Consider the following 13,985-nt stretch of genomic DNA (forward strand, 5'->3'; position numbering starts at 1 on the left):
GCGCAGCTGCAATCTCTGCTTTATGTACAGAATGGGTTCCAAGAGACATTTGGGACCCAGTTAGATGAAGAAAATGCCCCAGATTGGCAGGAATTAAGCGAAACCGCGCAGCGCTATGTTCAGGGAACATGTGCGCCAGCAGCGCAACAGAAAAGGAAAGTGCCCCAACCCCCCACAGATCAGATAGCACCCGCACCAATGAACCCAGTCACCACCCAAAGAAAAGCAACCGCAGAAGGCACACCCGAGGTCACCTACACCACCCCCTTAACCGTAACACAGCTAAGGGACGCATGTGAGAAAATCACCCCATTCCTCCCCACTGCAGACCCCCACCAATTTTTCACAAGAGTGAAACAGCGGGCGACCATGTATGGTCTGGATGAGCGAGAGCAGGTAAAGCTCACAGTGTTGAGTTTAGACTCATCGGTAGTAGCAGCCCTCCACGACCCACAGAACGTTGGAGGAGGCACCCCTGAAGAGATGCATACAGCTATTTTAGACGTGATAGAGCACAACAGAGGAGACCCAGTTGAAGGCCTAAATAAGTGTAGACAGAAGAGGACAGGGCACCCCACAGCATTCGCAGGAAGGCTGTGGATTCATTTCACTGCCGTTTTTGGTGATTTAGACCGCGCACATTTAACCCGCGATAATATGGTTAAATGGACGCGCACCATAATCTCCCACGCCACAGATGCAGGACAGAATGTCTGCAGCAGTTATGACCCCTCAGAAGAGGCTCATAATGAAAAATGGGTACTGAAAAGATTGTCATGCGCTTGGGAGCAATCTGTCCAAGGCAAGGTAAAAGTAAAGACCCCAGAAGAAGCTCAGGCTGCAGCAGATATTCAGGCAGTGAGAGCGCACCAAAACCCCGCATGGCTTAATGAAGGAAATAACAGCCCCCCACAGAAGTCGCAGGAATGTTACAACTGCGGACAGTTAGGGTATTTTGCTAGGGAATGCAACGGCCCACAGAAATCTCAGAGAGGCCAGCAGACAGGCACTCTGACCAGGAACAAAGCAAAACCTATCCATAGTATAGGGATGCAGTCAGGACAGACCAATGTGGACGGAACGGACTGACAGTGTTCAGGCTCCCCCACTTGGGTCTGTGACACCCTCTGGGACACATCCGGAAGACCGGTGGTCACAGCAAAAATTAGAGGGAAGCCCATAGAATTACTTTGGGACACAGGAGGGTCCCGCATGACCATTAATTCCTCCACTACACCACAGGCAGACACGTGGCCCACTACAGCTTCAATAACCCTCAGCGGCTTTACAGGTCACTCACAGCAGGGACACATTACAGCCCCTGTATCAATCCAACTAGGGAATATCTCCACCAGATGCCCCGTTGTGTTAGTTAATCTGCCCCGCACAGCAGAACACATACTGGGCATTGACTTCATGAATGCCCACAGCCTGTCGTTCGATCCAGTAAATCAGTGTGTCTGGCGAATGGCAAAATCTGACAGAGCACCCGTAACTCTCACAGTGGGGGAGTACACAAATAGGATTAGCACAGTAGGCGACTATTGTTTTGACCCGACCACACTTTGCACAGACAAACAGGTTAGGACAGTTTTGAACAGACACAGGACAGCATTTGCCAGCACGACTGTGGCAGAATGACTGGGCAAGTTCAAGTTACTGGACCTGACCCGAGACCACAGAGACAGTACCGATTTACCCTAGAAGCAGAGGGAGAAATTGGAAAAGTTATAGAGAGCTTATTAGAGTAGGGTGTACTTAGGACAGTAGCCTCGACTAATAATGCCCCTATTTGGCCAGTGAGGAAGCCCGACGGATCATGGCGTCTGACCATAGATTATCGGGAACTCAACAAAGTTACCCCAGCTGTAGCCCCCACGGTAGCAACAAGTCCAGAGACCATGCTCAAGCAGGGACTCCACTCCAAATATTTCACGGTATTGGACATTAGCAACGGCTTCTGGTCAATCCCATTGGCAAAGGCGTGCCAGTACAAATTTGCCTTCACATTTAAAGGACAGCAGTATACATGGACATGCCTCCCACAAGGATTCCACAACTCCCCCTCCATTTTCCACCGACAGCTGGCAAATGGACTAACAAAATTTTCCCGACCCGAATGTCTGGTACAGTATGTGGACGACCTACTACTGCAGACAGACACAAAGGCAGAGCACATCACGCTTTTGTCCGAACTCCTGGAACTATTGCAAAGTATTGGATGTAAAGTTAACCCCAGAAAGGCCCAAATATTGGAGAATCAAGTGATGTATTTGGGTACAGTCATCACACACGGCAAACGCAAGATCGAGTTCAAAAGAATTGACTCGATCGTCAAATTGCCCCTTCCCCAAAATGTTTCAGCCCTCCGGTCATTTTTAGGACTGGTTGGGTATTGTCGGAACCATATCGATGGTTTTGCAACCAAGACAGCCCCACTGTCAGACCTTCTTAAGAAAGGAACCCCTTGGGAATGGCAACCGCAGCATACAGAGGCTGTGGAAGAGTTAAAGAAAGCCCTTAGCGCAGCACCCGCGCTATAAGTTCCAGACCAACTTTCCCCCTATGCAATAGAGGTAGCTAGCACCGATCTGACCCTCTCGGCCGTGCTCCTACAGGAACGGCACAAGCAGCTACGACCAGTGGCTTATGCCTCACAACTGTTAGACCCCGTGGAGCAAGGTTTCTCAGCCTGCGAAGGGCACCTGCTCACGGTATTCTGGGCAGTACAATATTTTTTGTACATTACCGGACTCAATCCCATCACCATTTTGATTGAACACACCCCCACACAGTTACTTTTAGACGGTCGACTGAAGGACGGTTCAGTGAGCCAGATAAGAGCAGCTAGGTGGACACTTTTGTTACAAGGCCGGGACGTAACTGTTAAACGAACCAAGACACACACATTTTTAGCAGACAACCTACAGTATCCAGGACAACCCCATGATTGCGAGATAGTAGCACCCCTACACAACACAGGACCATTCATTGCCAAGACGCCTCCCAGGAAGATAGGGAATTCAAGCCAGAGCCCCCAGCACACAGACACGTGTGCCCCCTTATAGATATATGTGGACGGTTCATCCACAGTTTTAGATGGCGAACGCATCACTGGATGCGGAATTTATGTGGAAGATGTGCAGGGATGCGCACTAGAGGAGTTGGCACTAAAGTTACCAGGTCACTTAGGCGCGCAGGCAGCAGAGCTCGCGGCCATTGCATATATAGTGGATCACCCAGATTCGTTCCCCGGACCAGCAGACATATATTCGGACAATTTATATGTATGCAACAGCCTCACAGATTTACTACTCCTGTGGAGGACAAGAGGTTTTGTCTCCGCGGACGAGAAGCCCCTTCCATCAGCCCCATTGCTCCATCATATCATAGAGAAGGCAAAGGAAAGGACGTATGGTATTATCAAAGTTAGAAGCCACCATCGACCATCCCCCCTGGAAATGTAAAAGCCGACGCACTGGCTAAAGCAGGTTCCAGGCGAGGTCATTTTTGGACACCCCCAGCTAGCGCACCAGCTAGCGCCCCGGTGAGTTCAGTTCAGGTCTCACAGACAGAAATAGAGGATTTAGTACAGGCGCAGAAGCAGGACAAAATCTCTGGGAGATTTTAAAAGGAAACTTTGTGGCCCAGTATGATAAATTCAAACACGCTTTGACCACACATGAGTGTGCGATTATAAAAGACAAATTGTATGTGGTTCCTGAAAAGGACAGGAATCAAATGATTGCCTTATTCCATGATGGTCATGGACACCAAGGGATCGACCCTACCACAACACACCTTAGACAACTCTGTTGGTGGCCCAAATGAAGACAAGATGTTACCCACTATATAGAGAATTGTTTAATTTGTGCACAGAATAACCCGGAGAGGTATTCAAAGAAGGCACAACTCAGCCACACTCGCCCCGTTAATGGCCCCTGGACAAACCTCCAGATCGATTTTATAGGTCCATTGCCCCCTTGCAGAAATGGCTATAAATATGTTCTGGTGGTCGTAGATACCTTTACCAAATGGGTAGAGGAATTCCCTTCCCGCACCAACACAGCAAAGACAACTGCAAAGATCCTGACCCACCACATCTTTACGAGATGGGGACTCCCCAAAAGTATAGAATCAGATCAGGGATCTCATTTTACAGGATGGGTCATGAAGAACGTCCTGACCATATTCGGAATCAAACAGAATTTTCACATTGCGTATCACACCCAGTCAAGCGGGATAGTGGAACGCATGAATCGGACTCTAAAATCGACACTTAGAAAGATGTTTTTTTTTCATTTCATTTCATTTTTTTCATTTTGATGGTACAGGAGAACAATTCAACTTGGGATTCAGTGCTCCCATTCGCTCTTATGTTCAGAAGAAACACTGTTTCAGCATCAACAGGTTTCACCCCACACACACTCATGACCGGGCGCCCTATGAAAGGATCAGAATTCCTTTTAGGACTCGACATGACCACCCCAGAAGTGACCGCCCTCACACACGAGAAAGCAGTAAAACAACTAGTTGAGACTGTAAGGTCTGCTCAGCTAGCAGCCACAGTAAAATTGGGTCAAAGGCGGTAACAGAGCAAGGCCTGTTTCAACAAAAATGTTCACACCACTGAATTTCATGTTGGGCAACAAGTGATATTATCTGTATATAACCCCAGCACGTTTTTGGCACCAAAATTTTCCGGCCCGTACTCAATCTCGGACAAAATCAGCCCCTCGGTATATAGGATAAAGTACCCAAACGGTAAGACTGCATGGTTCCATATTAATCAGCTAAAGGCTTGTGGAGCACAGTCAAACCACTCACACCATGTCCTGCTTGACGCAGCAGAACACCTCGCCCCGACCACAAGAGACACATTTCCACCCTCCTCCTCACAGACCAGTTCCTCATCGGACTCGAACTCGACTCCGCCCACTGACTCCAGACCACGCCCCGGAACGCCCACAAGCTGCCACAGCAGAGACAGTGACAGTGACTGTGAGACTGAGGACAGCCACAGCACTCCACCCTACAGCCCCCACTTCAGCGACTTCGACCCCGATTCCACTGACTCCATGGAAATCATGTACATTAAAAATCCAGACCCACACCCAAACCCACCACCCAACACTGACAACCCCGACACCGCTCCTTCAAATTTAGACCCCACGATTTGGCACAGGGACAATTCTTGGAGACTTGTCCGAAATGATGAGAGTGACCCCCGGTCACACAATGCAAAAATTGCATGCCTGATCCATACAAGGGTATGGGATCTGGGAGAAGAGGATGACTTGATGTCTGACTCCCGACACGGCAACTCCTTTGCGACCCTGTTCGCAGAGAATGAAGAGAAGTGAGGTGTCCAGATGATGTAAAAAGAGGAACCACTTGAGAGAAGCGCTGTCCTTTCTGGTGGAACCTGCACGCATGTTTGTATGTTTGTTTGTTTGTTAAATGTTTTGATATGGAGATTGGCTACTCGCTTTTCAGCCGAAAAGCTTGTGACCACCACACATGCACGTTAGTTTGTCCGCCGATATTTCTGAGAACTTGACTCAGCTGAAATGTCTGGAGCCCAGCTCAATGCTTCACCCTTCACCCCACTAGGAGCATCTTGGCTCCTTCCCTTTTTTTTTTTAGGTGTCCCTCTATTCCGGGAATAGAGGCTGCAATTCAACAATGACTACATTCTTGCCCATTCGTTTCAGGTCGCTCAGGCAGTGGAGAAACGGCATTGAGGACCCGCCCTGTCTGAGGACCACCCCTTTGGTCAGCTAAGCTCGGGTACAGCACAGCATGCCCTACCCGGGGATCCCATTCAACTCTTACCCGTCGCAGCCCATACGCAACTCATTCGACTTTTTCATTTCTAAAGCTTGGTTTCATTTTGTTTAAGGTAGCCCTTCGGCCGCCACTCCATATGCTATTTACATCCGGGAACATTTTGGGATGGTAAATTGCAACACTCTGCGAGACGGCTCGCACTGGTTTAATAAATAAGTATATGTCTGGTCCTAAATCCGTTTTTGAAAAAAAAATGAGGGAGTCACATGGAGGTGACCATCATAAAGGGAAAATTGGAACAAGAAATTTGTTTGCACTGGAGTGCTGAGCTTGTGGCATTTGAGTGCAACAGTGAGAGTTTGGTGACTGAGGGAGTGCTGAGCTTGTGGCATTTGAGTGCGACAGTGAGAGTTTGGTGACTGAGGGAGTTAGGTGAGGAGGGAGTAAGGTGCTCCTTACATTTCATTTCCTATATTTATCAAAGAGCGTGAAGGGAGCCAGGAGTTTAGAGTACAGCTGACTGGAAGTAGAGTCAGAAGGCAGAGGTCCAGTTGGTCCAAGGGGCAGCTAATTCTGTAAAGTAAGAGGGGTTGGAGGCTAGGGCAGTTGCATGCTCCTCCTGTAGGATGTGGGTGGTAAGGGAAACCACTGGTGTCCCCGCTGACTATACCTGCGGGAAGTGCACCCAACTCCCGCTCCTCAGAGACCGTGTTAAGGTACTGGAGCTGGATGAACTTCGGATCATCCGGGAGGCAGAGGGGGTTACAGAGAAGAGTTACAGGGAGGTAGCCACACCAAAGGTACTGGACAAGAGTAGCTGGGTTACAGTCAGGGAAAGAAACCAACAGGCAGACAGTGCAGGGATCCCTCGTGGCCGTTCCCCTTCAAAACAAGTATACCGTTTTGGATGCTGTTGGGGGGATGACCTCCGGGGGAAGGCCCCAGCGGCCAGGTCTCTGGCACTGAGTCTGGCTCTGGGGCTCAGACGGGAAGGGGGGAGCATAGAAAAGCAATAGTAATAGGAGATTAAATGGTTAGGGGAATAGATAGGAGATTCTGTGGTCGCAAGCGAGACTCCCGAAAGGTATGTTGCGTCCTGGGTGCCAGGGCCAGGGATGTCTCGGATCATGTCTTCGGGATCCTGAAGGGGGAGGGTGAGCAGCCAGAAGTCGTGGTGCACATTGGTACCAACGATGTAGGTAGGAAAAAGGGTGTGGAGGTAATAAACAAGTTTAGGGAGTTAGGCTCGAAGTTAAAGGCCAGGACAGACAGAGTTGTCATCTCTGGTTTGTTGCCGGTGCCACGTGATAGCGAGGCTAGGAATAGGGAGAGTGCAGTTGAACACGTGGCTGCAGGAATGGTGTAGGAGGGAGAGCTTCAGGTATTTGGATAATTGGAGCACATTCTGGGGAAGGTGGGACCTGTACAAGCAGGACGTGTGGCATCTGAACCAGAGGGGCACCAATATCCTGTGGGGGAGGTTTTCTAGTACTCTTCGGGAGGGTTTAAACTAATTTGGCAGGGGAATGGGAACCGGATCTGTAGTCCAGCAACTAAGGAAGACGATAGTCAGGACGCCAAAGCACGTAGTGATGTAGTGGGGAAGGTAACAATGATAAAGGAGTGTACTTGCAGGCAAGGAGATGGGTTGAACTGTGTATACTTTAATGAAAAAAGCATCAGGAATAAGGTGGGTGAACTTAAGGCATGGATCGGTACTTGGGACTATGATGTGGTGGCCATCACGGAAACTTGGATAGAAGAGGGGCAGAAATGGTTGTTGGAGGTCCCTGGTTATAGATCTTTCAACAAGATTAGGGAGGATGGTAAAAGAGGTGGGGGGGGGGGGGCATTGTTAATTAGAGATAGTATAACAGCTGCAGAAAGGCAGTTCGAGGGGGATCTGCCTACTGAGGTAATATGGGTTCAAGTCACAAATAGGAAAGGAGCAGTCACCTTGTTGGGAGTTTTCTATATGCCCCCCAATAGCAGCAGAGATGTGGAGGAACAGATTGGGAAACAGATTTTGGAAAGGTGCAGAAGTCACAGGGTAGTAGTCATGGGTGACTTCAACTTCCCAAACATTGAGTGGAAACTCTTTAGATCAAATAGTTTGGATAGGGTAGTGTGTGTGCAGTGTGTCCAGGAAGATTTTCTAACACAGTATGTAGATTGTCCGACCAGAGGGGAGGCCATATTGGATTTAGTACTTGGTAATGAATCAGGGCAGGTGATAGATTTGTTAGTGGGGGAGCATTTTGGAGGTAGTGACCACAATTCTGTGACTTTCACTTTAGTTATGGAGAGGGATAGGTGCGTGCAACAGGGCAAGGTTTATAATTGGGGGAAGGGTAAATACAATGCTGTCAGACAAGAATTGAAGTGCAGAAGTTGGGAACATAGGCTGTCAGGGAAGGACACAAGTGAAATGTGGAACTTGTTCAAGGAACAGGTACTGCGTGTCTTTGATATGTATGTCCCTGTCAGGCAGGGAAGAGATGGTCGAGTGAGGGAACCATGGTTGACAAGAGAGGTTGAATGTCTTGTTAAGAGGAAAAAGGAGACTTACGTAATGCTGAAGAAACAAGGTTCAGACAGGGCGCTGGAGGGATACAAGATAGCCAGGAGGGAACTGAAGAAAGGGATTAGGAGAGCTAAGAGAGGGCATGAAAAATCTTTGGCAGGTAGGATCAAGGAAAACACCAAGGCCTTTTGCACATATGTGAGAAATATGAGAATGACTAGAGCAAGGGTAGGTCCGACTAAGGACAGTAGCGGGAGATTGTGTATTGAGTCTGAAGAGATAGGAGAGATCTTGAACAAGTATTTTTCTTCAGTATTTACAAACGAGAGGGGCCATATTGTTGGAGAGGACAGCGTGAAGCAGACTGCTAAGCTTGAGGAGATACTTGTCAGGAAGGAAGATGTGTTGCGCGTTTTGAAAAACTTGAGGATAGACAAGTCCCCCGGGACTGACGGGATATATCCAAGGATTCTATGGGAAGCAAGAAATGAAATTGCATAGCCGTTGGCAATGATCTTTTCGTCCTCGCTGTCAACAGGGGTGGTACCAGAGGATTGGAGAGTGGCGAATGTCGTGCCCCTGTTCAAAAAAGGGAATAGGGATAACTCTGGGAATTACAGGCCAGTTAGTCTTACTTCGGTGGTAGGCAAAGTAATGGAAAGGGTACTAAGCGATAGGATTTCTGAGCATCTGGAAAGGCATTGCTTGATTAGGGATAGTCAGCACGGATTTGTGAGGGGTAGGTCTTGCCTTACAAGTCTTATTGACTTATTTGAGGAAGTGACCAAGCATGTGGATGAATGTAAAGCAGTGGATGTAGTGTACATGGATTTTAGTAAGGCATTTGATAAGGTTCTCCATGGTAGGCTTATGCAGAAAGTAAGGAGGCATGGGATAGTGGGAAATTTGGCCAGTTGGATAACAAACTGGCTAACCGATAGAAGACAGAGAGTGGTGGTGGATGGCAAATATTCAGCCTGGAGCCCAGTTATCAGTGGCATACCGCAGGGATCAGTTCTTGGTCCTCTGCTGTTTGTGATTTTCATTAATGACTTGGATGAGGGAGTTGAAGGGTGGGTCAGTAAATTTGCAGATGATATGAAGATTGGTGGAGTTGTGGATAGTGAGGAGAGCTGTTGTCGGCTTCAAAGAGACATAGATAGAATGCAGAGCTGGGCTGAGAAGTGGCAGATGGAGTTTAACCCTGACAAGTGTGAGGTTGTCCATTTTGGAAGGACAAATATGAATGCGGAATACAGGGTTAACGGTAGGGTTCTTGGAATTGTGGAGGAGCAGAGAGATCTTGGGGTCTATTTTCATAGATCTTTGAAAGATGCCGCTCAAGTGGATAGAGCTGTGAAGAAGGCCTATGGTGTGCTAGCGTTCATTAGCAGAGGGATTGAATTTAAGAGTCGTGAGGTGATGATGCAGCTGTACAAAACCTTGGTCAGGCCACATTTGGAGTACTGTGTGCAGTTCTGGTCACCTCATTTTAGGAAGGATGTGGAAGCTTTGGAAAAGGTGCAAAGGAGATTTACCAGGAAGTTGCCTGGAATGGAGCATAGGTCATACGAGGAAAGGTTGAGGGGCTAGGCCTTTTCTCATTAGAACAGAGAAGGATGAGGGGTGACTTGATAGAGGTTTATAAGATGATTAGGGGAATAGATAGAGTAGACAGTCAGATACTTTTTCCCCGGGTGGAACACACCATGACAAGGGGACATAAATTTAAGATAAATGGTGGAAGATATAGAGGGGATGTCAGAGGTAGGTTCTTCACCCAGAGAGTAGTGGGGGAATGGAATGCACTGCCTGTGGAAGTAGTTGAGTCGGAAAAGGTATGGACCTTCAAGCGGCTATTGGATAGGTACATGGATTAGGGTAGAATAATGGAGTGTAGGTTAACTTCTTAAGGGCAGCACGGTAGCATTGTGGATAGCACAATTGATTCACAGCTCCAGGGTCCTGGGTACGATTCCCATCTTGGGTCGCTGTCTGTGTGGAGTCTGCACATCCTCCCCGTGACTACGTGGGTTTCCTCCGGGTACTCCGGTTTCCTCCCACAGTCCAAAGATGTGCAGGTTGGGTGGATTGGCCATGAAAAATTGTCCAAAATTCTATGATTAACCTAGGACAAAAGTTTGGCGCAACATCGTGGGCCGAAGTGCCTGTTCTGTGCTGTATTTCTCTATCTATCTCTAAGAGGACAGATATATTTAAAGTCAAGATATTAAGCTGAACACTGACAGATAATATGCTTGATTCCAGAGCTTTCAGACGTTCGAGAGAGGAACCGAAGCAACAGCACAACAAGATCCCAGGAAGGAAGAGAAGAGAAGAGAAGAGACAGAGAAGATGAAGAGCACTCCAATTGCTATGTTTGTAGCTATTGTGGCATCTGTGTGGTTGCACGTGCACGTGGACCCCCTTTCCCACAGTACAACGTTTGCTAACTTCTCCCAAACCCAGACCACCGCCAGCTCAGTCAATGGTAACAGTACCCCGACCTGGTGTACCAGATTTCTGACGTGGTACTCCTTGTCATACGTCATTGAATCACTTTTGGTGATTGCAGTTCTCTATTATAGTCCAGACCCTCAGGTTGAGGAAATGGAGAAGGAGAGCCTACCACTCTCATGCCTCAACTGTATACAGAGTACTATCCCCTATGTTCGGATTCCACCAATCCCCCCAACCCCTTGATGTGTAATAAAGGATTTAATTTTGATGTGATGTGTACGTAAAGACTTTTGCGGATATATTGTAATGTTCTGACCTCGACTGCAGAGTCAGAGAATGAAATGTAATGATGCTGTTGTGTGAATGATTAGGGACTTAGAATGTTGTAGAATGTTTATATATGAGATAAGAGTAGTTTATTGAGGATAGTTAGAGGTTCCCGATTCCAATTGATAATGCATGTCCCCTTTGACATAGCGCCAATCAGAAATTGTTAGTTACATTTTTTTTGCCATAATTGAGGAAAGGATAGAAGCCATGGAACTCGCTGAGGTCAGGGGACCCAAAGACAGCGTACTTGGGTGATTCTTCATGATTTGTCATGAGGACCACAAGGAGGGAGTGTAGCCACCGAAGTTGGCCATTCCCTCAATACAAAATGGAGGAACGCTACGCTTGCGGGTTAAAATGGACAATGTTTGCAGCACAAGCAGGCTGCAACAAGCCAATGTGTATTCTGTCTGCTAAGAGAGCAGACATCACCGAAACGAACATTCCGCATACTAATGAGGCAATCTCCAGGATAGTTAACATAGTAATGGAATGATCCCAGTGACAATGGACAGAAATAGAGAAGTGATTGCAACAGTGTATGGGAAACCAGACACCCTGGCACCAGCGGGGTTCGAAAACAAAGCACCTGAAGGCCCGCCCAGCAACCGAGGGACAGCCTCAGTATTGGGGGGATTCAAACAAATCGATTGGGAAGAGACCCAATCGATTCCCAGCAGGTAAAGGGTCTGCCCAAAAGGGCGCGAAGCCCTAGGACCTATAAAAGACAGGTCCCAAACTTAGTTCGTTCTTCTTGACCAGCCCTCCTCTCTTGACCAGCCCTCTCGACCAGCCTTTTACCGAAGACGACCCTGACCGAGAGAGAGGAGAGGTTTGGGACAGCAGCCACCAGCAAGTAAGTGTCTCACAACGATCGCTACCAGAGATAGACACTCCTGACCCCTTTTTAACCCATACCAACCTGAAGTCTGCGGACCAGTGCAGAGCAAGAGGCCTTGTCCCCCGATCCGGCAGTTCCCTTGATGGTAAGTGTTGGTTTATTTAGTGGTTGGAATAGTATAGTCAAATTAGCGTGTGCATGAGCAGATTATAATTGTATTATAATAAACTCATTTGTTTGAACTTGCTAATTGGTGTATAGTTTTATTGCTTTGAACTTGATCTTGAAACTTGTGGCGGTATCTTAACGATACCTGGCGACTCCAGAGCCAAGTAATGAAACAGAGCCAAATTGAGTGTTAAGCACACTCACCCAGAACGAGCAACATGGTTTTCTAGTACTCTTTGGGAGGGTTTAATCTAGTTTGGCAGGGGAATGCAAACCGGATTTGTAGTCCAGCAACTAAGGTAGCCGATATTCAGGATGCCAAAGCATGTAGTGGTGCAGTGGGGAAGGTAACACTGGTAAAGGAGAGTATTTTCAGGCAAGGAGATGGGTTGAAGTGTGAATACTTCAATGCAAGAAGCATCAGGAATAAGGGGTGAACTTAAGATATGGATCGGTACTTGGAACTACGAAGTGGTGGCCATCACGGAAACTTGGATAGAGAAGGGGCAGAAATGGTTGTTGGAGGTCCCTGGTTATAGATGTTTCAATAAGATTGGGGAGAGAGGTAAAAGGTGGAGGGGGGGCATTGTTAATTAGAGATAGTATACAGCCTCCCCGAACAGGCGCCGGAATGTAGTGACTAGGGGCTTTTCACAGTAACTTCATTTGAAGCCTAAGCGATTTTCATTTTCATTTTTTCATTATAACAACTGCAGAAAAGCAGTTCGAGGAGGATCTGCCTACTGAGGTAATATGGGTTGATGTCAGAAATAGGAAAGGAGCAGTCACCTTGTTGGGAATTTTCTATAGGCCTCTCAATCGCAGCAGAGATGTGGAGGAACAGATTTGGAAACAGATTTTGGAATGGTGCAGAAGTCACAGGGTAGTAGTCATGGGTGACTTCAACTTCCCAAACATTGAGTGGAAACTCTTTAGATCAAATAGTTTGGATGGGGTAGTGTTTGTTCAGTGTGTCTACAGTGGGGCTGTTTAGCACACTGGGCTAAATCGCTCGCTTTGAAAGCAGAGCAAGGCTGGCCAGCAGCATGGTTCGATTCCCGTAACAGCCTTCCCGAACAGGCGCCGGAATGTGGTGACTAGGGGCTTTTCACACTAACTTCATTGAAGCCTACTCGTGACAATAAGCGATTTTCATTCATTTTTCATTTTCATTTCCAGGAAGCTTTTCTAACACAGTATATAGATTGTCCGACCAGAGGGGAGGCCATATTAGATTTGGTACTTGGTAATGAACCAGGGCAAGTGATAGATTTGTTAGTGGGGAAGCATTTTGGAGATAGTGACCACAATTCATAGATCATAGAATTTACAGTGCAGAAGGAGGCCATTCGGCCCATTGAGTCGGCACCGGCTCTTGGAAAGAGCTCCCTACCCAAGGTCAACACCTCCACCTATCCCCATAACCCAGTAACCCCACCCAACACTAAGGGCAATTTTGGACACTAAGGGCAATTTATCATGGCCAATCCACCTAACCTGCACATCTTTGGACTGTGGGAGGAAACCGGAGCACCCGGAAAAAAACCCACGCGCACACGGGGAGGATGTGCAGACTCTGCACAGACAGTGACCCAGCGGGGAATCAAACCTGGGACCCTGGGGCTGTGAAGCAATTGTGCGATCCACAATGCTGCCGTGCTGCCCTTCACTTTAGTAATGGAGAGGGATAGGTGCGTGCAACAGGGTAAGGTTTACAATTGGGGGAAGGGTAAATACGATGCTGTCAGACAAGAATTGAAGTGCATAAGTTGGAAACATAGGCTGTCAGGGAAGGACACAAGTGAAATGTGGAACTTGTTCAAGGAACAGATATTGCATGTCCTTGATATGTCTGTCCCTGTCAGGCAGGGA

The 13,985-nt window shown here is 47.7% G+C and overlaps 1 protein-coding gene across 1 annotated transcript in view; it reads left to right on the forward strand.

Annotated features, from left to right (window-relative positions):
* Positions 1-369: 369 nt before the first annotated feature.
* The window catches only part of LOC119963593 (circumsporozoite protein-like), a 46,488-nt gene continuing 32,872 nt past the window's right edge, over positions 370-13,985 (forward strand). Inside the window, exon 1 of the mRNA XM_038792924.1 lies at positions 370-396. Coding sequence (XP_038648852.1) covers positions 370-396 — 27 coding nt within the window. The remainder of the gene's footprint in view (positions 397-13,985) is intronic.

This window comes from Scyliorhinus canicula, chromosome 3, assembly GCF_902713615.1.
Source record: "Scyliorhinus canicula chromosome 3, sScyCan1.1, whole genome shotgun sequence".
NCBI classification, from domain to species: Eukaryota; Metazoa; Chordata; class Chondrichthyes; order Carcharhiniformes; family Scyliorhinidae; genus Scyliorhinus; species Scyliorhinus canicula.